Source organism: Camelina sativa, chromosome 7, assembly GCF_030686135.1.
Source record: "Camelina sativa cultivar CO46 ecotype springtype chromosome 7, ASM3068613v1".
Lineage (NCBI taxonomy): Eukaryota > Viridiplantae > Streptophyta > Magnoliopsida > Brassicales > Brassicaceae > Camelina > Camelina sativa.
In genome coordinates, this window is record NC_141886.1 from 20,895,513 (window position 1) to 20,923,013 (window position 27,501).

At 40.7% G+C, this 27,501-nt stretch overlaps 2 protein-coding genes, 1 non-coding gene and 2 pseudogenes across 3 annotated transcripts; 3 read left to right on the forward strand and 2 right to left on the reverse strand.

The window, feature by feature from the left end:
- Positions 1 to 1,776: 1,776 nt before the first annotated feature.
- On the reverse strand, positions 1,777 to 2,587 carry LOC104704738 (uncharacterized; annotated as a pseudogene).
- A 12,465-nt stretch (positions 2,588 to 15,052) lies between these two features.
- Positions 15,053 to 15,159, forward strand: LOC147941516 (small nucleolar RNA R71). Its single transcript, XR_015563066.1, has one exon. It is a non-coding gene; the product is annotated as a small nucleolar RNA R71 (small nucleolar RNA).
- Positions 15,160 to 20,752: 5,593 nt separating this feature from the next.
- Positions 20,753 to 21,506, reverse strand: LOC147941517 (uncharacterized). Its single transcript, XM_087458547.1, has 2 exons — positions 20,991 to 21,506; positions 20,753 to 20,809 (listed from the first exon to the last, which is right to left on the reverse strand). Exons 1-2 carry the CDS (start codon positions 21,504 to 21,506, stop codon positions 20,753 to 20,755), a joined length of 573 nt encoding a protein of 190 aa, XP_087314673.1.
- Positions 21,507 to 24,592: 3,086 nt separating this feature from the next.
- LOC147941518 (uncharacterized) lies at positions 24,593 to 26,103 on the forward strand (annotated as a pseudogene).
- Positions 26,000 to 26,835, forward strand: LOC147941519 (uncharacterized). The gene is made up of 2 exons (XM_087458548.1): positions 26,000 to 26,117; positions 26,216 to 26,835. The coding sequence occupies exons 1-2, from the start codon at positions 26,000 to 26,002 to the stop codon at positions 26,833 to 26,835; spliced, it is 738 nt and encodes a 245-aa protein (XP_087314674.1).
- Positions 26,836 to 27,501: the final 666 nt, after the last annotated feature.

Below are 27,501 nucleotides of genomic sequence, written 5' to 3' on the forward strand. Positions count from 1 at the left end.
ACAAAAAAAAAAGAGATTTGAGATATAGAGGAAGAGGATTAGAGAATGAAAGAATGAGAGATTAAGAGAAGGCTTTTCTCAAATGTTCCAAAACTAGCACAAATTTATATATTATTAATTTTTGGAAAAATCTAAATTATTTATAAAACTAAAGGTTATGTCGTCTCTTCTCTGCTTCTACCGACACGATTCATCTTCTCAACCCAAACAAGCTCCGCCTGCGATTCCCATCACCGGAGAGAAAGAGCGACACAAAAGCTACAAAATCTTTGAATTCTTCTCCAGCAGTATCGGATCGAAATGGCTCGTGGTATCCTCTCTTCGTTGATTCGATCAGATTTACACTGTAAGAGCTTTTCTCCGTCTTCTGGTTATTGTATCCGTCGTTGAAACACAATTTCTCCTATTACTAACATAATCGAAGATTGTTTCTGAAGCTGCGGAAGTGTTCTTCGCCATGAGGAATTTTGGGGTTACTGAAACTCGTACTAACAAATCCATACATATTTTAAAATTTGACTCTCGTAATGCATTGAAGTGATTATTAAGTCGTTAGAAGGATTCAACATATATAGCTCATGATTTTGTTTCTCTTAGGATTTTAGAAGCAGATTGAATGAGGTCGATGCTGATATCAGCAGAAGAGAGGTGCTTGAGATTAGCAATAAACCTCTTAAAGAAGGGTTTGTTGATGATGTTTAATTTTAGCTTTGCATTAATCATATTTGCTAGTCTTTGTTGAGGTATCTAAATTGTTCTAAATAGAATTTGAAATCTGGAAAGAATGAAAGGCTGAAGATGCTTTGTATTGAATCGCTTAACAATTTTGTTGATCAGGTTGTTTCATTTTGGCTTAGATCTGTACTTTTGAAGTGTTTCTTTTGTGAGTTAAACAAAAACATCTTATATGTTTCTATGGTTGGAGATATATACAGCTTGAGCATCGTACTAAGTGCCAAAGCTTGAAAGAACTGAAGAGAGTGATTGGCTTAATTAATAATTTCTTATTAAGAGAGTGATTGATAATTACTCAATTGTCTTATTACTTATAGTCTTATACCATGTTTTCATCTTTATTTCTTATTGCTTGTGTGTTGTTTATTGTTGTTTCTTGTATATTGATGTTTTTCTTAGTCACATTTAAAAATTCAGGAAGCACTATTGAGAATTCAAGAAGACTTTCCTGAAACATATTCTCTGATAAAATTCAACTTTTATCGCAGGAAACAGTGCTTGGAGATTTTTTCAAGCTATGTGATCCCGTTTTACTTTATTTGTTATTTAGACATGTATGGAACTTGTGAAACTTTTATAGATTGTTTTGGTACTTGTATGCATCATAATAGTGTCACATGTTTCTGTTAGCACTTTGCTTTACTTGTGATTGAACTTCAAGAAACATTATTTGAAATTAAGGAAGGATTGTATAAAATTCGGGAAGACCTTCATAAAAAATTAGAATTTCTTAACATCAGAATGTTCACAAAAATAAAATCAATATTCTTCACTAAATGGAGTAGTTTGCAATATATTGAGGCAAAACATGAATAAAAAGATAGGTCAAAACTCATTTCTTTAAATTTAAGAAAGATTTCATATTGTTTAGAAAGATGTCCTTGAGTTTATGAAGATCTTCTTAAATGTCTGATACCAGCTAACTTTGGATTTCCAGTTTAGTCCACAGAACTAAAAGAGAGAAGAAGAACAATAAACATAGCATCATCTTCTATTTTATTGGCTTAATTAATAATTTCTTCTCTTTAGAAAGAGGAGGAATCAAAGGAAGAGTTGAAAAAACCAAAGAAGTTGAGCTTTAAAAGTCTTAATCAAATCAATCATTCTAATCTCCATTTCCTTATGAAGTCTCATTGTCTCCTTCGCAAACTCCACCTTCTTCTTCTCCATTACCATAACTTTCTCATCAACACTCTAATATCTGCTACCATGGCTCTTGCTCCTTTCCTCTGCCTCTCACAACCATCTCCATAGTTGTTCCTTTTCCTTTTCAAGATCTCTCTCTTTGTCTTCATGACAAGAGTCGTCGATCCACCAACTCCAGCAAATCTATAAATTGTACTAGATCTTGTCATTATGTAGTTAATACTCCTCAATTTGCTATGTCTCTCTTCATCTTCTTCTTCATAATCCTCATCTTCGTCCTCTTGATAGTGATTATTCGAATATGGAGGCAGTCGTGTGAGAGAACAGCCTGAGATAAGCGCAAGGTTCTAATCCAACTCTTCCATTTGATTATATAAAGGCCAAATCGAGATAGATGACCAGTCAACATCAGAACAAGCTGAGACGACGACGACAATCTCTTCCCCGTGAGTTGATTCGATTTAAGAGGACCACAGTCACGGAGAGTCTCGTCGTGAGACCAGAGTAAGGTTGGGTTGGGTTTTCTTGCTACGACGGAGTTTGTAGCGGCTAAAGCGGTGAAGTATGGTAAATCGAATAAACAAATCGTCTTGGCATTTCTCACAAAAATTAATGAGGATGAACTAATAATGAAATCTCAGATGAAAGGATTGAACACAGGTTTTGCCGGAGAAATCTCAAATCGTGAATTTGATTTTACCACCATTGTCTGTAACATAGCGGCGGAGACTACGGCCAAACCATCGGAGCAGCATAATTGAGTTGAGACGTAAGAAACGTAAACCTCTTTGGATGGCACAAAGAAGCACAATCACTACCAAACTACTCAGATCCGAAAATCATCATCAAGGATGCAAACATAGAAAACATTGAAACAAGCATTATTAGGTAGATAAAAATAAGATGAACAACTTTGCAGAAGGAATCCAATGCAAAAACTGAATAATCTCAAAGATATCGGAATACAAAGTCTCAGAACATATTTGGTGGCTAGGTTAACCTTAAGGAAAAGAAAGCAATACGAGATAAAAGATGTCTCCAGCCAAGACTTAACAAAAATTATTTATAGTAAAAACATGTAAATCTCTAAAACTTAAAACGACAAGGTGAAGCGTCGATTTGAGAATCTCCTGAAGCGTGTAAGACGGAACGTCTTCCTGTCATGTGCATCGAGTCGGAGTGGGCGACAGTGGCTCGATTGAGTAAGTGAAAGTGGCTCGATTGCTTGGGTGAGAGTGGCTCGATTGCGTGGCTTGATTGCTTGGGTGAGAGTGGCTTGATTGCGTGGCTCGATTGCTTGGGTGAAAGTGGCTCGATCGTCTGCGTTTCTGTCTCCTAGACACCTGAAATACTCCGAAATGCATAATGTATGCAAGGATGATGCAAAAACCTCCTAAACATGCAAAGTGTATAAAAGAGGTTCTAAGATGATGCAAAACGACTAGTTATCCTAGCGAAGCGCATGACAAATACATGCTAAGGAGATGCAAAATATAAACATAACAACTCCCCCAAACTTATTTTTTGCTTTTCCTCAAGCAAACAATCAAGAACAAAGTATGGAAGAGAGGTGTGAAGATGGGGTCTCAAAACCTAAAACATGCTGAATTGAGTAGTTAGAATCAAGGTCCTTGTTTTTAGTTCTATGATGCAAGGTGAAAGAACTTTGTTTCTTAACTTAATTGAAACGATTATGATCTTTAATCTACACATGCAATCCTATCAATCACTCCCTTTAACATTCATTAACGGAGAGCCGTGAATCAAGCTATGCAGTGCCGTTGAACTCATTTGGCTAGGGTAAAAGGTCAAAGACGAAGATGGTTTCCTTCTCAAGTGGTTTTGTCAATACAGAATAAGGTTCTCTCACGAAAAGGAGTTGAGCTCAAAAGAAGGCTAAAGGTTGAAACTAACTGATATATACAACAGCAGTGCCCTGTCTACCCCAAGGTCCCCAAGGAAACTCAGTCCTAACATTCTTATCCAGAAATTGCTCCTATCTCTACCCTTCATCATAAACATCATCTCAACCTCTTTACACTTAGTCTTAGGAGGAGTTCACTTCTTTTCATTCTAGCGAATTGGGAAATCTTTATTATCACTATGGTTCCTTCTCTTTTCTTCCAAGGACTCTAGACATCTTAAACATTTTTACTTTCTTTTCTTTTTCTAACCATTTACTTTATGCCCATAACCAATAACTCTTTTTACTTTTCTCAACCCAAATCCTTTACTAGACTTGTAAACTTTGAAAACACATCCCTCTCCTTAAGACTTTCTACCCTTTACTTTTCTGCACAAATCCATACCCAATACCCAAAATCGAGTTCTCACCTAGTCCTACTAGTCCGGATAACGCGAACTAGAACTACACAGGATCCTACTCTTGTCGGTTAGAACCTAACACTTTCTAACAAGCTCAACTCGGAAAATGCCTGACACTCAAGAATACAATTGGCTTGAAAGAAAGGTTGGTTAAGGGTGCGGGGAACTGTTCCAAAAATTGGAATTAGCTACTTGGATTGACAAGGGTGGTAAAATGTGAAATACAATCCAAGTATGTTTTTGGTATCCATAAGTTCGACTTCAATGCATAACAAGATAATTGCAAGTCAGGATTAGGTTCATATAGATACGGAGTGATGTCAATTCAAAACATGCTTCAATCTTACATTTTCAAATTCAATCAACATGCATCAAAGAACTAATAACAAGGGCCTTGATCATAGCCTATTGAATCCAGCATGCTACCAAGGTTACAATCATCATCAACCCCTATGCTAAATGCACAACCCTATATGAATAACACTAGACTCAATCATAATATGCAAGTGCAAACTACATGAACACTCTGTTTTTGTGGAAATTTTCGTTTATATATATATATTTTTTGGTTTTTCTATGCAAATAGATGGATGCAAACTCAAACATGATATGATGCAAAAATTTGAAATAAGAATCACAAGACACAACATCAGATACATCATCTCAAACCCTCCCCCAAACTTAAATTACACAGTCTCCTGTGTAAGAAAAATTTGCAGGAGGATTTAGAATCACAACAGAAACAATGCAGGAATGAAATGGTATATACAATGGAAAGTAGGAGTACGTCAGTAGTAGAAGAAGAAGTCGGTGCTCGCCCAAGGAGGAGCGTTATATTGACTTTTCCCTTCCCCTTGTTCCGGATACGCAGGAGTGACCTCAGCTGGTTGGTCGACTTGCTGCTCAACCGCTTGCGTGTTTGACTCACCATGGTCCGATACCAACACAACAACCTCCGTAGGCTGATAATTACCTTGATGTTCGCTCTGTTGCTCAGCCCCGTGCATACCCTGATGATCACCCTGAGCTTCAACTTGCTGCTGAACCTCAACCTCATGCTCATCTCGAGCTGCAGAACGACGCACAGATCGACGACTAGATGACGCTCTGGAACCTCGCAAACCGCGTCTCTGTCTCTCCCTAGACTCGTGTGACGAGTGGCGTGAAGGAGCGGATGAAGGTTGACGCTCCCGAGGCACATATGAAGATTGACGTGCTGGGGAGGGAACCATAGAGAGTGTTCTCTGACGAGTTGGCTCGAGTGTCACGAAGGCGCGTCCCAGCATGGGTCTGGTGTCCTCGGGGATAGACCTAGGGACAACGGTAGTGGAAGTCAAGCAGCTAAACTTACGCATGAAGTTCGTCATAGTCTTGGTGAAGCTGTTGAACGCCTTGTCTCTGGCCTTCCCCCATCGCTGAAGCTTGTTGAGGCGTTCATGAGCTGCTCTGACTCCCTTAGCCATTATCGGGTCTGAGTACTCTTCGAAGTGAAACTGCTCAGGGCGGTACTCAACTGTGTCCTCCTCCATCGGGTCTGCTCCTGCTTCTACAATCTCTACCCGCTGCATCTCATCCCCAGACTTGTACAGAGTGTCCGTGGGAGGTATGAACTCTACATGGTCACCCCTCAAGATAGTAGTCAGCTCGACGCAAGGCAGGAGTAATCTCGAGGTACCAACCTCCAGATGCACAAACTTGTAAATCAACCGTCCGTGCCTCAAACCCCACTCCAGAGTGCGCAACTGCCGCAGGTTGTTCGCGTCGATCCAGCGTGGTGAGTGTGGCTCGGATAGTAATGGAACACCAGCTGCCTCAAGAAACCAAGTCGCTACGCCGCCCATACACATCACTCCGGGAGAGTTGTTGCTGTTGAGTCTCGAGACCCAAGTCTTGTATGAAATCATGTAGTTGAGGAGGTAGAGCGAGACGGAAGTGTTGGACATGTCACCTTGCAGCTCGGTGCCATCCATTGCTGTGAATGAGAGTCCCTTGAGCGCTAGATCAATCATCTCGAGCTTGCCGTTCGTGATGTATCCCTTAATCTCCTTGGCGTAGAATGCATTGGCCACTCCCTTCTGGAAGTAACGCAACACTGGGCTTCTCAGGTTCATTGCTTTCGTTTTCGATGAAGAGAATGTGGGAATCGTCGCCTAGAGTGCTGATATTTCGTTCCTGTCTAACTGCGATGTAGTCCCCGTTCCGCCGGGAAATCCAAAGATCTCTTCGATGGTTCTGAAAGTAAGGGTGTAGAACTGACCATGAACGCGGAAGATAATGTACCCCAGCCCTCCATCAGACATCATGCCTGGCTCATCCGCGTATAAGTGCATCTCCAAAGTAGAGAGGAAGTGGATAGCCTCCTCTTTGTATCCATTCTTGGGGGTGTTCATGAGTCGCTCCAGATGGCATCGCCTAAATAAGTATTGAAAATCCTCCGTAATCCCGAGTTGCTCCATAGTCTCGACATGAGGGTCTCTTGTTCCGTTAAACTCCAACTGCTGAAACAGCTCGTAATACTCCTTGGGAGTCATTTTACAGATTTCCTGGGAGCTTGTCCAGAACGCAACTCAGGTTCCTTTTGTTCGTAATCACTGCCTTCCTCTCTTGAGTTAGAAGTTTGTGTCGGTCTCTTCCCGCGACTCTTGCTCTTAGTGAGCGGATTGGATGGTCTACTTGTCCCCGCCACTTGGCTTGAACCCCCAACAACTTCGCCGACCATGTTTTTCATTTCTAAGAAGCGCTTCGCCATAGAATTAGGTGATGAGCGTTCCCCAGCCTTACAACCATATGCATCTCTCATTTCCTCTATTAGCTCAGTACTCTTTCTGCTCCGCTGAGACATGATAAACTCAAAGCTAAGCGTTAATATGTTAGTGAGCAAGTAACCAGAGTAAATATGAAATTTAAAGCTTGAAAGAACAAAGAGAGGGGAAACCGATCGATTGGAACGGTTTCGGCTCGATCAGGAGCAACAATCCTTAAAGACTATAAACATCTTTCGACCTATGGTACTTCCCGTGGTATGAGTATAACATTGCAATTTTTTACCTGCCCATTCAACTTCTAATATCCAACTGGATTACCCACCAAACAGAGAAATATCTGCTCCAACTACATCTATCCGCCTCTCTAGGCTCAATACCTCTCGTGAAGAATCTCGCACTGGTCATTTACCACTGCTCCATCCTCCTAACATAAGATGGAAAGTCCTCAACATCCGCAGCCCTCGGCTGCACCCCGCCACATGCGGTACAACTGGAGCTTGCACTGGTACCCCGCTCGGTAACCGCTTCAACAGTACGCCAACAGATCCGCCAAGCAATCATCTCGACCCTAGGCTCCACCTGCTGAAACCCCACACCTGGGTTCCCAGCACACCCGACACGCTCACCGGCTAACCCCCTCTGGTCCCTCCTGATACGCTTGCGACCTTCTGACGTACCTCCTCGTGGAACTCTGGACCACACACTCGCTGGCCTCAGGACCCGCCCGACCATGACCACGACCACGTCCCCTTCCACGACCAACAACTCAAACACCTTTAGCCATTGTACTTCCAAGAACAAAGGCTAACAAGCAATCTTAACATAATACAAAAAACACAAAAAACATAACTCACCGTGGAATCACACTGTAGGCTCGAAGAGGATGTTCTAGAACTACATGCCACACACAATTGACTAACTCACATAACCAATCAAGACATGCAATCCCAAACATCTACAGAACAAAGCCTAGTGAACCCAAACCTAGAACCGTGAGGGCTCTGATACCAAACTGAAACGACCCGACCCGTTTTTTTAATTAATAGATAATAATAATAATAATAATAATAATAATCTACAACTAGTGGTCCCATACCCACTAGCCACGTAACCACAGACACATTCAACAGCGGATATCAATACCAATAAACCAATAATATCCAATAATAAATAACCAATACCCAAAACATAACCATTCCAATATCAAACAACAGGAAACAAGGAACCAGCAACCTAGCAAGTTCTAAAGACCTAACTCTAGCAACCTAAGAATGCCAGAAATCGAGTCTCTAGAACATCCTCCTCTTCATTGCCTTGATTCCACGATCACACTTTGCCTTTACCTGCACCGCAAACACAAATTGAGATGCATGAGTATTTGATAAACACTCAGTGAGGTAATCCTCCCATCTACTAGGCTATACACACAAACAATAAGATCTATCATGCCACAAACAACAACAATAAAACAAACCAGGAACATGTACAAAGCGACCCGACACAATCCGATTACTGTTAGAAAGGGTGTCGACCAACACTGGACATCTGGTGTCGACTGACACCTGCTCGACACTCCTGAAACCCTAACGATGTCGACCGACACCTCCCCGAGCCGTCCTCGTGTTGGTTTCAACCGACACCATATTGGTGTCGACCGATACCACTGCCGAGCAGTGATTTCCTTCGAACATAACTTCTGAATCTCGCCTCCAAACTTCTCCTTTTCGTTCCACACGATCCCAAGAACGAATCCAAGCCTCATGAGCTAAAAAAAACTCACAAAAAACCAAAAGAAACAACCAAACAACACACAATATCACAAAAACAGAGATCTTAGCTTAGATAAGCCATGGTCATGCATTCACCTCTCTGCAGGAAGATTCTGACCAACAATGAACGAATCCACACTCCCAGCAAGCTTCCTACACATTCCTAGCCTTGAATCCTCACTCCTACAACAAGATCTCACCCACAAAGCCTTGAAATCTCACAAACTCTCTCTAGAACCTCAAGAACAATTTTCTCCCTTTGTTTTCTCTAAAAATGGCGAGACAAACACCAAACCAAACCGACCAAAATCGACGATTAAATCAATCTGATCGAACCAGATAACATTGGTGTCGACCGATACCACCATGGTGTCGATCGACACCCATCCCAGAAAACCAGTAATTGGTTCGCGGATGTTACAAGAACGATTGTCGAGCAGAACATGTCGCACAGTTTCGGGAGTGTTGGCTTGAACAGCGATCGAGATGTGTAGTCGGACCGTCGACTCGAACGTATGGGTCGAGACAGACTCGAACGGAGTACTTGGCTCGAGCGTGATGTGCAGCTTCACCAGTCGAGTGTGCAGCTTTGCCGGAGCAGGAATCTTGTGAGAACGAAGATGTTGTCGAGCAGAGAGAGTGAGGGATGAGTGTTTGGTGTGGTTGGTGGGAGAGACTGAGAATGAAAGAGTGATGAAGTAGAGTGAATGTCGTTGGGTGAGAGGAAAAAGGAGAGATGAGAAGTTGTTTAAAAAGAGAAGGAGGAGTGTGAGGATAGGGATGGTGGTGAGGTGAGGTGACAGAAAGGTGATGGTGAGTGGTTTGATATGTCTCAAGAGAGGGAGCAAGAAAGATAGGAGTTGAGATGATGGGAGGGTTCATGTGGGAAAAGAAGAGAGTGGGGGTGAGGGTTCACGTGGGTGAATAGGTGGGTGAGAATAGGACATAAGTGGGGTATGGGGCGTGATAAAGATTCCCACTCTATATTTTCTTCTGTTCCCCATGAGACCGACACACTCTTGATTCTGCTTCTCTCTTATAATTTTTTCTTCTCCTCTTTTTCTTTTTTTTTTTTATATCCTCAGTCTCTTCTGTAAAACCCATTATACTATACTTTACTCTAAACCCACTCGTTTAACTGCATTTTTTTTTCTGTTGCTTAGACTCCCGTCTATAGATTCCTGAACACTAGAAAACCAAAAACAAATATTAAAAACACAAGGATCCTAAAAAAGAAAATATTTACAATGATACCTTTGGGACTTCCGCCCAAGTGAGCTTGCTTAAAGTCCCTAACTTGACTTTTCAGCTTTTTATGCTTTTGAGGGTTCATAGATGAGCACAGAAGACCCCTCTGGTCGGACTTGATCAGCTAAATATTTCTTGACTCTCTGACCATTTACAGTGAACTCGCTACCATCCTTGTTCAGAAGAGTTATGGCTCCGCATGGCAGAACTTCCTTGACGTCAAAAGGTCCAGACCACCTAGACTTAAGCTTTCCAGGAAATAACTTAAGTTTGGAGTTGAAAAGCAAAACCTGATCTCCAGCCTTGAGCTCCTTGACAACAATTTTCTGATCATGAAAATTCTTGGTTCTTTCTTAATAGATCTTTGAGCTCTCATAGGCATCAAGTCTGATTTCTTCCAACTCATGTAGATCAAGAGTCCTCTTAGCCTGAGTTGTATCAATATCTATGTTCAGCAACTTGATAGCCCAAAGCGCCTTGTACTCAACCTCTATAGGGAGATGACATGATTTACCATATACCAGCTGAAATGGTGTTCTGCCTATTGGCGTCTTGAATGCTGTTCTGTACGCCCAGAGAGTCTCATCCAACTTGACAGACCAATCTTTCTTCGAAACTCCAACAATCCTTGATAGGATACCCTTGATCTGCTTATTCGAGACTTCAACCTGTCCGCTGGTATGAGGGTGATACGCAGTAGATACCTTGTGCTTGACCCCATACTTTCTCAGCATACTCTCAAACACCTTGTTGATGAAGTGAGTTCCACCATCACTGATCACCGCTCTGGGTATCCCATACCTTGGAAAAATTATACTTTTGAACAACTTTAGAACAACCTTGTGATCATTGGTAGGACTGGCAATGGCTTCGACCCACTTAGATACATAATCAACTGCCACCAGAATATAGACATTACCATTTGATGGAGGGTTGAAAGGTTCCATGAAGTCTATACCCCAAACATCAAATATCTCCACTTCCAGGATCGGATTCTGGGGTATCTCGTTCCTCCTTGTGATGTTTCCCATCCTCTGACAAGCGTCACACTTTGAACAAGGTTGGCCACCAGAGACCTGCTTGAAGAACCTTCTGGGCTGTCTTGAATGTGGTGAAGTGACCTCCATAGGTGGAGCAGTGACAGTGCTCAAGCACTCCCTGCACTACCCCTTCTGCTATGCATCTCCTTAACAGACCGTCAGAACCTCTTTTGTACAGGTAGGGCTTGTCCGAGGAGTAGTGGTTGACCTCCCTGAAAAACTTTTTCTTCCTGTAGGGATCCATGTCATCAGGAACCTCTCCACAAACCTTGTAAGTCACGACATCTGCATACCATGGTGCAGTGTCCGAAGTGATCGCCATGCATCTGATTCTGAGATTGTCAAGCTCTATGTCATGCATCTGCTCACAAACCTGGGCTACCAGAAGTTGTTCCTCAGGCATTGAATCATCTATGGGAACAGCATCTTCAATCCTCATTTTTGACAGGTGGTCTGCAACTATGTTTTCTATGCCTATCTTGTCAACAATCTCCATGTCGAACTCCTGAAGTAGCAGAATCCATCTTAACAATCTCGGCTTGGTATCCTTCTTCGTATAGATGTGTCTCAGAACAACATGATCGGTATACACAATGACCTTCAAACCTACCAGATAACTCCTGAATTTTTCGAATGCAAAAACAACTGCTAGGAGTTCCTTCTCCGTAGTAGGGTACCTTCCATGAGTCTCGTCCAAGGTGCGACTCGCGTAGTAGATGACATGAAGCTTCTTGTCAATATGCTGTCCCAGAACAGCTCCAACCGCAAAGTCTGAAGCGTCAAACATAATCTCGAACGTATGATCCCAATTTGGAGCTTGTACTATGGGTGCCGAAACCAAGGCCTCCTTGATCTTGTTGAAAGCTTCCAAGCATGCTGCATCAAATTCGAACTCAACCTCCTTGCACAGCAACCTTGTCAAAGGTCTTGCAATTTTTGAGAAGTCCTTAATGAATCTCCTGTAAAACCCAGCATGTCCCAGAAAGCTTCTGATGTCCTTCACTATCTTAGGCGGTTGAAGCTGAACCATGACCTCAATCTTGGCTTTGTCAACCTCAATTCCTTTCTCAGAATTATTGTGTCCCAGAATGATCCCTTCTTCAACCATGAATTGGCACTTTTCCCAGTTCAGCACCAGGTTCATCTCCTCACATCGCGTCAATACCCTGCATAGATTTAACAAACAGGAGGAGAAAGTGGAACCGTATACAGAGAAGTCGTCCATAAACACTTCCATTGACTCCTCAATCAAATCCGATATATCGATGTCGTGCACCTTTGAAAGGTGGCAGGAGCATTGCACAAACCAAATGGCATGCGTCTGTAGGCAAAAGTGCCATAAGGACAAGCAAATGTTGTCTTTTCCTGATCATTTGGGTGGATAGGGATTTGGAAGAATCCGCTATACCCATCAAGGAAACAGTAATAAGGATGATTAGCTAGTCTTTCCAACATTTGATCAATGAAAGGAAGAGGAAAATGATCTTTCCTAGATACAACATTCAACTTCCTATAATCAATGGACATCCTATGTCCTGTGATGGTCCTAGTTGGGATTAGCTCATTTTTTTCATTTTTGATAACAGTGATTCCTCCCTTTTTAGGTACACAGTGCACTGGAGATACCCAAATACTATCAGAGATGGGATAGATAACTCCAGCATCAAGCAGTTTTAGGATTTCTTTCTTAACTACCTCTTTCAGATTAGGGTTCAATCTTCTTTGGGGTTCAATACTAGCATAAGATTCATTTTCAAGATTGATTATATGGGTGCAACGACTAGGTGATATTCTCTTGATATCATCTAAAGAATAACCTATAGCCTTTCTATACTTTATAAGCTCAGTTACTAGCATCCCCAATTCATCATCACTCAACCTAGAATTCACTATGACGGGATAAGTAGAATTGGTTCCCAGAAAAACGTACCTGAGTCCGAAAGGGAGAGTTTTGAGTTCTACCTTCGGAGCTTTCAGTTTCGACCAGTCGTCAGCATGGGAGTCAGGAGCGGTCACAGTCGAGTGGGAGATCTTACGTTCTGAAGTCTCTGCCTCAACTGCACATACCTCATCTGCGTCAGATAGCTGCTCGAACTCCTCTTGTCCATCCGTTTCTCTGTGGGAGTCTAGCAGATTCTTGTAACAAGTGGTCTCCTCATGCAGGATACCTTCTTCTTCATCCTCGGTTAGAGCAGTTTTGAGATGGTCCTTCTCAGCTAGTTCCTCCAAAAACTCATCAGCCAACTTATCCATCTCTTCAATGTAGAAGACTTGTCCTCCTATTGTTGGCTTCTTCAAAGTATCTTTGATGTCAAACTTAATGATGAAGTCGTCACCCAGATTAAGATCAATCTTGCCATTTTTGACATCAATGATGGCTCCAGCAGTCGCCAGGAACGTTCTTCCTAAGATCAACGGATCTTTTGGTTCTTCATACATCTCCAAAACCACAAAGTCGGTTGGCACTTCCACGTCTCTGATCCTGACAGGTAAGTCCTCTAAAATACCATGTGGAAGTTTCACTGATCTATCTGCAAGGATGAGGGAGATGTCACAACCCTTAAACCTTGTGAAACCCAACCTCTTAGCCACAGAGAATGGCATCAGATTAACTGAAGCGCCAAGATCACATAAACACCTATCAAAAGACATAGGTCCAAGGGAGCAAGGTAGAGTGAATGATCCCGGATCTTTGAGCTTCTTGGGTACAATCTTCTTCTGGATGATTGCACTGCACTCAAGACTTAGTACCACCATGCATTGACTTCTTTTGATCTCTCCATCACTAAATCCTTGAGGAATTTATGGTAGTGAGGAACAAGTGCGAATGCATCCAGCAATGGCATCCTCAGTACGCTGCTTGACTTGTTTTTCGAACAACGTTTTGTACTTCTCAGTAAGCTGCTTCTTAAACCTCACTGGAAATGGTAGAGGAGGCTTGTACGGTGGAGGGATGAACCTTGCAGGTCTGTCATCATAAACAACAGGCTACTTAGCAGCTTCAGGTTCGGAATGCTTCACTGGTTCAACCGGATCCTTGACTGCTTCGGCTGGGCTCTTCATTTGAGTTTCATCCTGAATAAAATTCTCCCCATCTAATTCGTCACCGTCCTCAGTGACGTCTGGAACTCCCTGTCTGGGGGGCAATGTTTTCCCACTTCTCAGCGTAATTGCATTTACAAACTCCTTGGGGTTCTGAACAGCTTTCCATGGGAATTGGCCAGACTTTGGTGCAGAAGTAGAAGCAGATTGGCCTTCCATATACCTTATCTTTGAATTCAAAGCTTCAAATTTGACGTTCAGATCATTGCAGGAACATTTCATCCTCTTACTAAGGTCAGCAAACTTCTTAGCAGTATCCATAGAACCGCTAGCTTGACCCTAAAGAAGTTGTTGCATCATTTGCTTCATTTCTTGATCTAGGGCTGGAGTAGGCTGAACTGGTTGAGGGCGGAATCCTGGCGGTGGTCCTGAGAGAGCTTGGTAACCCTGTTGGAACTGTTGCTTTAGAACGAATCTCGGATTGTAAGGCACAAAAGGTTTTTGTTGACCTTGCTGTTGTAGTTAAGGCGGGTACACCTGATCTTGTGGATTAGCAACATTGTTACTTCGGTAAGACAAATTGGGGTTCGTCTTGTAGGGGTTGTAACCTTTGTTGTATCCACCCTGTTTCTAAACATAGCTGATCTCCTCAGTCTGCTCGCCCTCCCCATCTGGAACTTGGAAAGGGTCATCCTCAGATACGAAGTGGGCGTTCCTCTGTTGGCTTAGCAAGATACGGTCAAACTTCTCATTGACATTTTTGGGGTCCTTCTTGTTCTTCTCTTCAGACCCAGTGTCGCCGTGAACTGTGCGGTCATAGTCCTCATTGTAGTTGTCGTCAGAGTGAGCGAGATTCTCCACCAGTTGTCATCCTTCCTCAACGTCTTTGTTCAGGAAATTACCGTTAGAAGCAGTGTCAAGCAGCATACGTATCTTTGGTAGTACACCACGGTAGAGAGTGCTCAGCAGTGACTCGTTGCTAAAACCATGATGTGGACACTGGTTGTGGTAACCCTTGAAACGCTCCCAGGCTTCACGGAATGATTCTGAGCTCTTTTGAGTGAAGCTAGAAATCTCATTCCTGAGACAAGCTGTTCTGGAATTGGAGAAGAACTTGGCCAAGAATGCTTTCTTGCAACCATCCTAGGTGGTGAATGATCCCTTGGGAAGGTTTTTCTCCCATTGATGAGTTTTGTTTCCCAGGGAGAATGGGAAGAGGCGCAACTTGTAACCATCCTCACTCACGCCGTTGATCTTGGTGAGACTGCACAGACGGTCGAACTCGTCCAAGTGGTCGAGTGGATTCTCCATAGGAAACCCATGAAACTTGTTTCCCTGGATCATGGAGATCAGAGTGCCTTTGATTTCGAAGTTGTTGTTCTGCACGGCGGGAGGGACGATTCCAGCACGCTGAGTATGAGTGTTCGGTGCATCCCCAACACCAATGTTTCGCGGTCCCGGATTTGGTCAATTCGGTTGTTCCATAGTGACTGGTGCGGGATGATCAGTGAGTTGACGAACTTGTCGTGGTCTTTGTAACCGATTAATGTCTTTGAAAACAGGAAGGAAATTTTGATGCCCTCTTGATTAGGTGTGCATGCAAGGTCGCAATCAACAGGTTCCTGAGATGCAAAACAAACAAGCAGACAACCAAAACAAGTTAGTACTCAGAGTGATAAGTGTAACAAAATTTAATCTTGCAAAAGTTGAAATCTTAAATGTAGCAAAACGAATCCCAAATGGCAACGACGCCAAATTGATACTAGGCTTTTTGTGTGTCTATCCTAGCAGGTTCAATTAACCTTATGCAGTTGTAATACTTAAGGTGTCAATCCAGTTGGGAAACTTTACTAACAATTAAGATGCAATCAAGAAATCACAAGTCAAGCCAATTCAAAGAGAGTGTTTGTCTAACAGTCCTAGAATGGTGACAATACAAAACAAAAATGAGTCACAGAACTAGAAACGAGAATGCATGACAAGAAGCGAAAATGAATAAAAACATAAACGAGTCTAAGCATGAACTAAAAAGGCAAGAAACGAAACAGTCTGAGGAATGTAATAAAAATCAGAAAGAAAGAGGTCCTAAGGATGGGAGTAATTGATGTCGTTGGAGTATCCTAGTCTATAGAGTATTTAACATGCCACAAGCAAACCATCCCTAAACAATGAACATCACTTCTTAGCTAATCCAATCTCTTGACAGAAGCTACTCAAACTCAACCACTTCCAAACCTAGCTCTCGCTAGAGAAACATGATCAAGCATGACATGAAAAACAAGTTCATTCGCGTCAACAAACATCCTAGACAACTAATCTCTTAGGCTAGGAACGTAAGTCTCTGGCACTAGTTGGTCAGACATTTCATCCAACACCTTTTGGATGCGGAAATGTCTAAAATCCAGTTCCAATTGATCAGAGAGAAACTAGTATTTCTAACTCTAGTCCAGAAGGGAATCATACAATCAAAGCTTAAACACTCTACATCCTAAGATCCTCCTCCTAATCTATCCCATCCTCAAGAACTACCACACTACTCAGATCCGAAAATCATCATCAAGGATGCAAACATAGAAAACATTGAAACAAGCATTATTAGGTAGATAAAAATAAGATGAACAACTTTGTAGAAGGAATCCAATGCAAAAACTGAATAATCTGAAAGATATCAGAATACAAAGTCTCATAACGTATTTGGTGGCTAGGTTAACCTTAAGGAAAAGAAAACAATACGAGATAAAAGATGTCTCCAGCCAAGACTTAACAAAATTTACTTATAGTAAAAACATGTAAATCCCTAAAACTTAAAACGACAAGGTGAAGCGTCGGTTTGGGAATCTCCTGAAGCGTGTAAGACGGAACGTCTTCCTGACATGTGCATCGAGTCGGAGTGGGCGACACTGGCTCGATTGAGTAAGTGAAAGTGGCTCGATTGCTTGGGTGAGAGTGGCTCGATTGCGTGGCTCGATTGCTTGGGTGAGAGTGGCTCGATCGTGTGTGTTTCCGACGTCTCCTAGACACCTGAAATACTCTCAAATGCACAATGTATGCAAGGATGATGCAAAAACCTCGTAAACATGTAAAGTGTATAAAAGAGGTTCTAAGATGATGCAAAACGATTAGTTATCCTAGCTAAACGCATGACAAATACATGCTAAGGATATGCAAAATATAAACATATCAAGTCCAGTGACTGACCGTCGAGAGTCTGGACATGTGCCATAATTCGCATCACTGAACGTATTCAGGTAGAGTCCTTATCCATAGAATAAAAAAGACCTTATCCTGGATTACTCTTGATATAGAGAAGTACACGCATAGAGCAGCCGCATATTGGACATCATTGGGACATGAGAGGAACTGACTAAGATTGTTGACAACAAAAGTTATATCTGGCCTATTAATAGTGAGATATAACAATCTTCCAATCAATTCCCTATATGAAGTACCATCTGCTAATAACGTCCCAGATTCCCTACTTAGGTGTACTGTTAGATCCATGGGGACATTCTGAGGTTTACAAGCAAGCATACCTGTTGCGGCAAGAATATTCAGAGCATATTTGTGTTGGCAAACAGAGTCCCCGAAGCATTCCTTGCTATCTCGAGACCAAGAAATTTTTTGGGCACGCCAAGGTCTTTAATCTTAAAAGCTTTTTGAAGAGCAGCTTGGAGAGCCTGTAAATCAAATTCATTATTGGATGCAATCATAATGTCATCGACATATACCAATAATGCGATGAAATAGTCTCCAGTTTGCTTGACAAAACAAAGTATTGTCGACAGGAGATTGTTCAAAACCCTCACTGAGAACCACTGTAAAAAAAACAGTGGTACCACTGCCGCGTTTCTTGTTTGAGACCATATAAGGATTTGTGTAGCTTGCAAACCATATTTGGAGGTAAAGGTGCACCATTCGCAGGAGTATATCCTTGAGGAAGACTCATGTAGATCTCTTCATTGATAGTACCATGCAGAAAGGCATTCGTAACATCCATTTGCGTAAGAGTCCAGCCAAACTTTGCAGCAAGGCCGAGGATGAACTTAACAATGGCTAGTTTGGCAACAAGAGAAAAGGTATTAATATAGTCAATACCTTCCTGTTGTGTGTAACCTTTGGCCACCTGTCGTGCCTTATATATGTGAATCGAACCATCTGGGTTATATTTGATAGTGTAACCCATTTAGACCCAATCACATGCTTATCTGGGGGTAAAGATTCAACAGTCCATGTTCGAAGCTGCTCAAGAGCTGAAATCTCCACATCCATATCTTTCGGAAAATGAGGATGTGCCATGGCTTGATGGAAATGTTTCGGTTATGTTTCAAGTGAACAATAAAGAACAAAAGCCTGATAGGAAGGCTTAATTTCTGAATATGTAATAACAGAAGAAAGAGGGAAAAGAGGTAAAGAATCTAGAAGCGAAGAAGGAATAAAGTCAGATAAAGTAGAAGAATGAATAGCAATGGTAATCGGATAAGAAACTTGGAGCCTTTACCTATCGTTTTGACTTGGTGGTGATCCGAGGGGCCTGTTCTGTAGCAGATGTCACAGTCTCTCGTGATAATGAAGGTTGAGTGGCACTAGAGTGTGTTACAGGTGACAATGATAATGATGATGCACTTGTAACAAGAGAAGAAGCCAACACATTACCATCAAAGACAGGATAAGAAACAGGACTCAGTTGATCAAGAGCAACAGGTGTAGATAAAGGCATTATGGTTTTAGAAAACAAGTCATGTTGCTGTAAATCAGATGGAATGGTTTTATATGGAAAAACGGTTTCAGAAAAAAAAAATCTAAATGTAGAAACCACATTAGTATTTAGATTCAAAACCTTATAGCCTTTATAACCGAAGGGTAACCTAAGAAAACACATAGCTCATCTCTAGGCGTAAATTTCTATCCTACACAAGAGTAGAAGCATAGCAAATACAACCAAATGAACGCAAGAAAGTATAATCTAGTTGTTTCTTGTATAATTTTTTATAAGGGGAAAATTTATCTAATAAAAGAGAAGGAGTACGATTGATAAGAAAAACAGTCGTGAGCACATAATCTGACCAATATGGTAATGGAACATTAGATTGAAACAGTAATGCTCTTGCAATATTTAACAGATGTTGGTGTTTGCGTTCGACCACAGAGTTCTGTTCAGGGGTGTATGCACATGAAAATTGATGTATCATGTCATAAGTCTTAACAAGTTGAGTGAAAGCTAACTCTGGAGCATCATCACTACAAATAGCTTTAATAACAGTATGATGTTGAGTCTGAACATGTTTACTGAAATCAGGAAAAACAATAGAAACATCATTGTTATTCCTCTGCATATAAAGCCATGTAACTCGAGTACAATCATCCACTATTGTTAAAAAATACCGATAACCCTCTACAGACTCAATAAAAAAGGGATCCCAAATATCTAAATGAACTAGATCAAATGGTGAAGAAGACAAATGATTTTTAGATGGAAAGGACAATTTTCTTTGTTTTGCAAATGGAAAAACTTGACAGTGTAAAGAACTCGACTTAGACATAGGTAAAGTACCCGACATTTTCTGTAACTTGGTAGGAGATGGATGTCCTATGCGTTGATGCCAACGATCACCATCTACGAGCAAGGATCCACATAAATTTGCAGTAAGAACGTAAGTCTCCAAGATATAAAGACTGTGAATTAAGATTCCTCTACCAATCGTCAAGTCTTGAGAAAGGTCCTGAAGAAAACAAGTGTCTGAGTAAAAATGTGTAGAACATTTATTACGATGAAGTAAAGAACTAACACTCAACAAATTGAATTTAAAAGTTGAGACATGCAACACCTCATGCAAGATAAGATGATTTGAAATATGTATGGTTCCAATATGAGTTATTGGCACTCTAGTGCCATTAGGGAGTGAGATTGTAACACCTGAAATAGGAAAGACTTCACTAAACAAAGCCAAGTAAGAACAAACATGACTAGTGGCTCCACTGTCAATTATCCAAGTACCATTAGGAAGAGTAGAATATAAAGAATTGAGAGAATGATGTTGAAAAGTGAATGAATGATTTTCATATCTTAGAGTAGAAGAGGAAAATTCAATTGAAATAGTACCAGAGGTGGAAGTAGGTGTCATGGCTCCACTCTCAGTTATCGTAGCAGTTAGATGAGGAGATGACTGCTCAGGTAGCTTGACATGAGTGTTGAGTTGATGGATCAAAGAGTGTATTTGATCGTTACTAAACTGTGACAAATCGAGATTAATAGCATGCATAGCTGGTGATGGCATATAGAGAGATGTAGGTTGTGTATTGTAGAAAGGAGCAGAACTTTTCACTGCCGCATTAGCCATCAGACCAGATCTTGCATACTGAGATTGTTGGAATTGAGACTGTTGAGGAAAAGATGGACGTTATCCTGAAGTGGCTTGGTTACGAGGGAGAGAGTACTGTTGAGAAGAGGCTCTTGGTCCAAACTTATGACCCGATGGATAGTCGTTCAGCTTATAACACTTGTGTATTGTATGACCAGAACGGTTGCAATGAGTACAATACAGAGCTGACTAGGCATGTAGTTCATCATTGTATATGTCGTATTATCCGGAGGACCATTTTAATATCCAGTACTCATATTCTGCATAGCTTCAGCATAAACGTTGTAATAACCAGAAGGAGCCACTCCAGAAGGACCAGTACTTTAAAACACCACATTCTCATGTTTAGTAGTAGGAGTAATAGTCTTCTGTCTCTCATCCTGTGTCACCATATTAAAAGCATCAACAATATTGGGTAAAGGTTTAAGCAACAAAATATGCCTCCGAGTAGCTTCATAGCTCTAATTTAATCCCATCAAAAACTTGGTATACCTTGCTACGTTGTTGAAGCTTCTCCTATATGACTGCTGCATTACACTCACATCTACCGCAGGTACAAACCGGTAACTTAATATAATTCTTGTGTTCTTCCCACAATGTGACCAGTTCCGTATAATATGAAGTAACATCTAGAGAACCTTGTTGAATTGTACTCAATCGTTGCTCAATCGCATAGACTCTTGGTGCATCATCTTGTTTAAAGCGAGACAACAAATCTTTCCATATAGCCTCAGCAGTAGACATGAACAATAAACTCTGGCTAATCTTTTTAGAAACTGAATTCATCAACCAGGTAGCAACCATGTCATTACACCTAGACCAAGATCCAGCATCACGATGAGTATCAGCAGGTTTAGGAATAGTACCATCTATGAATCTGAGTTTGTTACAAACGTTGAGCGCCATGCGAATAGAGCGACGCCAAGAATGAAACTCAGATCTATCTGTAAGACGACCGAAAACAAGCATGAGTCCAGTGTGATCCGCCGCGTACAAGAAATACGGATTCTCGTATTGATCTGGAGCTTGATGAACATTATCTTGATTTGTTGTTGGAACTCGAGGAATCGATCCCATCTCTAAGAATGAGATTAAAAATGACAAAGAGGATTTGTGCCGATTGATTGATTGAAAGAGATAGCAACAGATCTAGGTCAAAGAAATTGAAAACGAAAGCAAGAAGAAGAAAACAAAGGAAGCGAACAAAAGAAACCCAATCACAGCAAAACAAAAACGAGAAATGAAATCGATGAGAGACTGAAATTGAACAGCTCATGATTGTAGATGTGAGCTCAATTTCAGCTCAATGGAAGAAGATGAGTTGGCGGAAGCTTTGAAATTCTATTATCGCTCTGATACCATAACAAGAATAAGCATAGAGCTAAATAAAACTGTATTTCTCATTAATTAGTAAAGTGACTGTACAACCTGTATTTATACTATGTGCAAGTATATCTAACTAACGGGGAAAACCTGAAAATACGCCGTCTAATTTTTTTTGGCCGTTTAATTCCTCTAGTTATTAAATTTTCCAAAAAATACCTGGTTTAATTTTCGTTGTCTTTAAAAACATTCATTTTATTAATAACGGTAGATCCATACTTAAGATATAACGACTGTTAACTTTAATGAAGGAAATGTTAACCAGGATTAAAATATAACCCCACTTGGTTAATTAGAGGGAACTAAAGACACTATTGCCCTCTTCTTCTTCCCCCAAATTGATTTGAGTTTTAGAACCCTAGAACCCTAAACATTACAATTGAAATTAACAATGGTTTCATACCTCATCTATCAGTCGATTCTTGCAACGAACACACCAAACAATCAACCAGAACCGCAACTATTCAGACGGCAACTATCATCGCAATCAAAGGAATTCGGGATTTGAAGTTTGAGAGAAAAATCGCTTTTAGAGTTCTAGGGTTCTAAAACTCGAAATCGATTTGGAGGAAGAAGAAGAGAGCAACAATGTCTTTAGTTCCCTCTAATTAACCACGTGGGGTTATAGTTTAACCCTGGTTAACATTTCTGTCATTAGAGTTAACAGTCGTTATGTCGTAAGTATGGATCTACCGTTATTAATCAAATGAAGGTTTTTAAAGATAATAGAAATTAAATCAGGTATTTTTTGGGAAATTTAATAACTAGAGGAATTAAACGGCAGAAAAAAATTTAGATGGCGTATTTTTCGATTCTTTCCCCTCTAACTAACTACAGTATACTATGTATTATTTTACCTATGAGTTATCTAATAAAAAGGAGATCCTTGTGGCTTATAACGTTCTGAGGCAGTTTTTGAATGATCCAAGCAAATATGTTAGTAAAAAATTTTAATCTTTCACTAGCATTAAATCTTTGAACTAAAATCACAAATCTTGTTACATCAAGTATTAATTTACTTCAGAAATTTGATGGGAGAAAAGTAGACTAATCAATCTTTACGAGCTTCATCCTCAAGATCTTTATTGGCCTCTTTAAATATACTATTTCATGTATATTTTCTATACAATATATGTATTTTTACAGTTCGTGTCTTGGATTATATTGTATATAACCATATAAAAATTTAATGGAATGTTTCACTTGTAGTTTCGCAAAGTTTAATTGTGTTTCTCGCTTTTACGTGTTGATTTGTTATATACCCGTAAATATTGTGATGCTTATCTTTACAATAATCTATACTACCTGAGCTATTGATTTCTATTAATTTTTCACATAAAATTCTTAAAACATCCAAGTTTTAATTGCTTAACGCTTGCAACAATTACATTTTGTATATTATAAAAAATGAGATTGTAATGAAAAGTAAGAAACAATACTCCATGAAAGTTAGCACTACAAGTTAAAACTAAATTTGGGTTTATTATAAATGTTGAAGTGAGTTTTACAGCCTTACAGGAATGAATGAAAATGATGCGGGCATAAATAAAGGTTTGTGCAGGTTGCTAGTATTAAAACCACGGAGTACATTTTAACGTTTGTAAAATAAAGATGAAAGTTTCATTTTCCCGACGTTTTTAGTTTGCAATTTATAGACATGATACCTACTCCTATAAAGAACCCTTACGGTATAAACAATATAATTATACATAAGTGGCCACAATAATTCCCACTAGAACCATAACAAAATAATATTTGCCAACTTCTATATTTTTTATTCGAATTTTTAGCCTCTATTGTTTTCTCTTTACAAAAGAAAAATAACTCGCTTTTTTCAAAAGAAAGTAACAGTTAACAAACACTGTTTGCTTGACACTTTGATTAAAAAAATGAATCTCATATAGCTTAAAATTTTCATTTTTATGCTATATTTTAAGGCTAACAAAAAAGTTCCATGCATGGATGAAAAAAAACAGAAAATAAAAACTGTAGATCCATGTGATTAAGGACTTCCGATCCGATTCGAGGGACAATTCTATCAGGTTAAAACGTAAAACATCATATTCATACAAGTCATGAGAGTCTTTAAACGTTAACCATAAACACAAAATGCATTACCTATTTAAACTCAATTATGAATTATGCATATTGATTATGGAAGTCAACCTTGCAAATTCTAAACTGAAATAAAAAATATTTTTTGCACTAAATATTGACAATGAAACTAATTGGTCAAATTTGCGTGTAAAGTTAGTTGCACATTGTTGAAAGCTAAGAGATAATAATTGTGCAACACGTGGCATCAACCGGGCGAAAGTCATGTACGTATTGTTGGACATTTCATTCCATTTAGGACATAAGATTTTGTTCTTTTTTCCTGTAAAATGAAACTAAAATATCAGTCTAATCTTGGATATAGAATTCAGTAGAGAACCGTCAGATTAGAACGAAGACTAGTGATGGCTTAAACTTTGTGCATGGCACCAGCTCCCTGATTCTGAGTAAGGTTTAAAAAATAATGATGGCTGAAACTTTGTGTGGCATGCACACATCTTCTCGGAAGAAGGGTAAGATGACACAAAACGGTAGCCGATAATTAGGACGTTGCTAAAAGGGAAAAGTGCGAAAGGTGATCACATCGTAGATTTGGAATACTTTCGCCCTAGTAGAATTTTTCTCTCCTAAAAGGGCTAAAGGTGGTGTCGTTTACGGCAAATCTCCGGCGTCTTCAACGGCGCCTGCTCCTCCTTCTGTCCGAATCTTCAGGCCCTCCTTTCCTCATGGGGAAGCAAAAGCGAATCAAAAATTTCCCAGGCTCGAAATCGTCTTCTCCAAAAAGCGAGTCCCCTACCTCTTCTCCCGTCTCCGTTAGTCCCAAAGCAAAGGAGCAGACTCGGGCTCCGGCGAATGTAGTCACAGCTCCAGTTCTCAATTCCTCAGCTCCTTCCCAGGAGGTGGCCTTTGTCCCGCAAGTAGACCTAAGTATTGGCTCAGATCTGGAAAAACAAGGTGAAGTTGATGTGATGCAAGTGGCTACTGCGGTACCTGCTTCAGCTCCGTTAAACTCTCCTATCGGTGTAGTGATTCCATCTTCGGACCAGAATCCCTCCAACAAACCTGCGCAAGCTGCACCTGTAACGGTTGTTGCGGCAAGCCCAGAAGTAGAAATTGATTCTAACACAGCTGAGGAAGATAGCTGGTGTGACCTATTCAAAGGTACAACAAAGAAATTGCAGAAGAAAGGCACATCCTTTACCTTACCCTTCGGGTGAACCATGTCTAAAGATACCAGACTCAATTATTGAGAAACATAAGAAGTCTTGGGAATCGTTTATATTGGGGCAATTCTACTCTGATCCCCCTTCACAGGGAACAGTTCATACCATTGTAAATGGTATCTGGAGCAAACATTATCGAGATGTTACAGTTTCAAAGATGGAGGGGAATGCTTTCTTGTTTCGCATCCCGAATGCACAAACCTAAAACAGAGTCCTCAACCATAGGCTTTGGCAAATAGAAGGGCAAACAATGTTTGTAGCTAAATGGGAGCCTGGCGTCATCCCAGTCAAACCAGAGCTTAAAACAGCCCCGATTTGGCTTGAGCTAAGGTACGTCCCTTTCCAGTTCTTTAACGATGATGGCCTGGAAAGAATTGCTAGTTTGGTGGGCAGTCCGAAATTTCTGCATCCTAACACAGCAAACAAGACAAACTTGGAGGTAGCAAAAGTGTTTACTATAATCGACCCAAGAAAACCTTTGCCAGAGGCTGTGAATGTTCAGTTTGATTCAGGAGATATAAGAAGGATAGAGGTCTCAAGCCCCTGGATGCCACCAATTTGTGCTCATTGCAAGGAGGTGCGACACAGTTTGAAACGATGCAGAGCAGCCCCAATCAAATGTAAGGGATGCCAGTCCAGCGTACACTTGGAAGAGGATTGTCCTAGAGCTAAACCTCAGATTGCTAAAAAGAAGTACAGACGTCGAAGATCTAGAACTCCTAAGCCGATAGTAGAGGAGGGAGAATGAGTCGTCATAGGCAGCAAGAAAGGTCTGTTAAAGGATAACTCCGTTAACTTATCCACTAAAGTGCCACATACAGGGCCGCTCATTCCAATCAGGGGGAAGCAAGTACTAGTAAAGCAGTGGTTGTTGCTCAGAAGAAGAATAAGAATTTGGATGCTAAAGACATGGGGAGAGGCACAAAAATAGCAGAGAGTGTGTCTGTTTCAGAGGAAGAAGAAGACTCATCAGATATTCAATCTGAAGACTCTAATAATGATGATGACTTTGATTTAGAAGATGAAGGCAAATTCACAGAAGTGTTGTCCCAAAGACAACAACGAAGTGCGAGGGGCAAAGGCCCCAAATACTTATAATTCTTATGTCGATCAATATGTCAATAGACATTTTTTGTTGGAATGTCCGTGGTTTTAATAAACCTTCTCACCGGACCGGATTTAAAAGATGGTATAGATGCCATCTACCACTTTTTGGAAGCCTTGTGGAGACGCATGTGAAGCAACCTAAGCAATCGAAGTTTCTTAATAATTTGTTGCCAAGTTGGTCTTTTGATAATAATTACGAATTCTCGGAGTTGGGCAAGATTTGGGTCCTCTGGCACCCAAGTTTCAAAGTTCAGGTTATCTCCAAGTCCTTGCAGATGGTGGGCTGCGAAGTGAAGCTACCAGATTGTTCAGAGGTCATTATGGTGTCTTTTGTGTATGCCTCTAACGTCGAATCATCTAGGCAATCTCTATGGGATGAGATAGTGACATTATCTACTGATCCTAGACTTATTGGAAAAGTTTGGGCAGTGTTGGGGGACTTCAATCAAATTCTCCATCCAACTGAGCACTCTACGGCTGACAGTGTAAATGTGGACTTTCCCACTAGAAATTTCAGAGAATCGTTGTTTAATGCTGCTTTGGTTGATCTTAACTACAGAGGTAACTCATTCACTTGGTGGAACAAAAGGAAGACAGCACCAGTAGCAAAAAAAGTTAGATCGTATTTTGGTAAATGACATGTGGACGACAGTGTTTCCATCTTCTCTGGGTGAGTTAGGGGCTCCGGATTTCTCAGATCATTCTAGTTGTGGGATAAGACTAGATGCAGCAGTTCCTAGAACAAGGAAGCCTTTTAAGTTCTACAACTACCTATTGAAGAACCATGAGTTTGTGTCTCTGGTAGGACTGGAATGGTTCTCTTTGAATGTAGCGGGGTCTGCAATGTTCAGGATTTCCAAGAAATTAAAAACTTTGGAGAAAGTTATCAGAGATTTTAGCAGACAGAATTATTCAGACTTGGAGAAGAGAACTGGGGAAGCACATGAGAGACTGATCCTTGCTCAATCCAGTATGTTAGTTAATCCAAACTTACTCAATGCAGAAAATGAGATGGAAATGCAAAGGAAGTGGCAAATATTGGCGACTGCAGAAGAGAGTTTCTTTTATCAGAGGTCAAGAGTCACATGGTTAAGGGAAGGGGACTTAAACACATCTTATTTCCACAAAATGGCTTCAGAAAGACAATCAATGAATCACATTCATTATCTGATCGATGGCAATGGTGAACGTGTTGAAGGTCAAACAGAAATTCAGAATCATTGTATCGAGTATTTTCAAAGGAGTTTGGGGGGAGAGAATGATCAGCCTAACTTCACTCAGGAAGACATCTCAAACATCTTGAA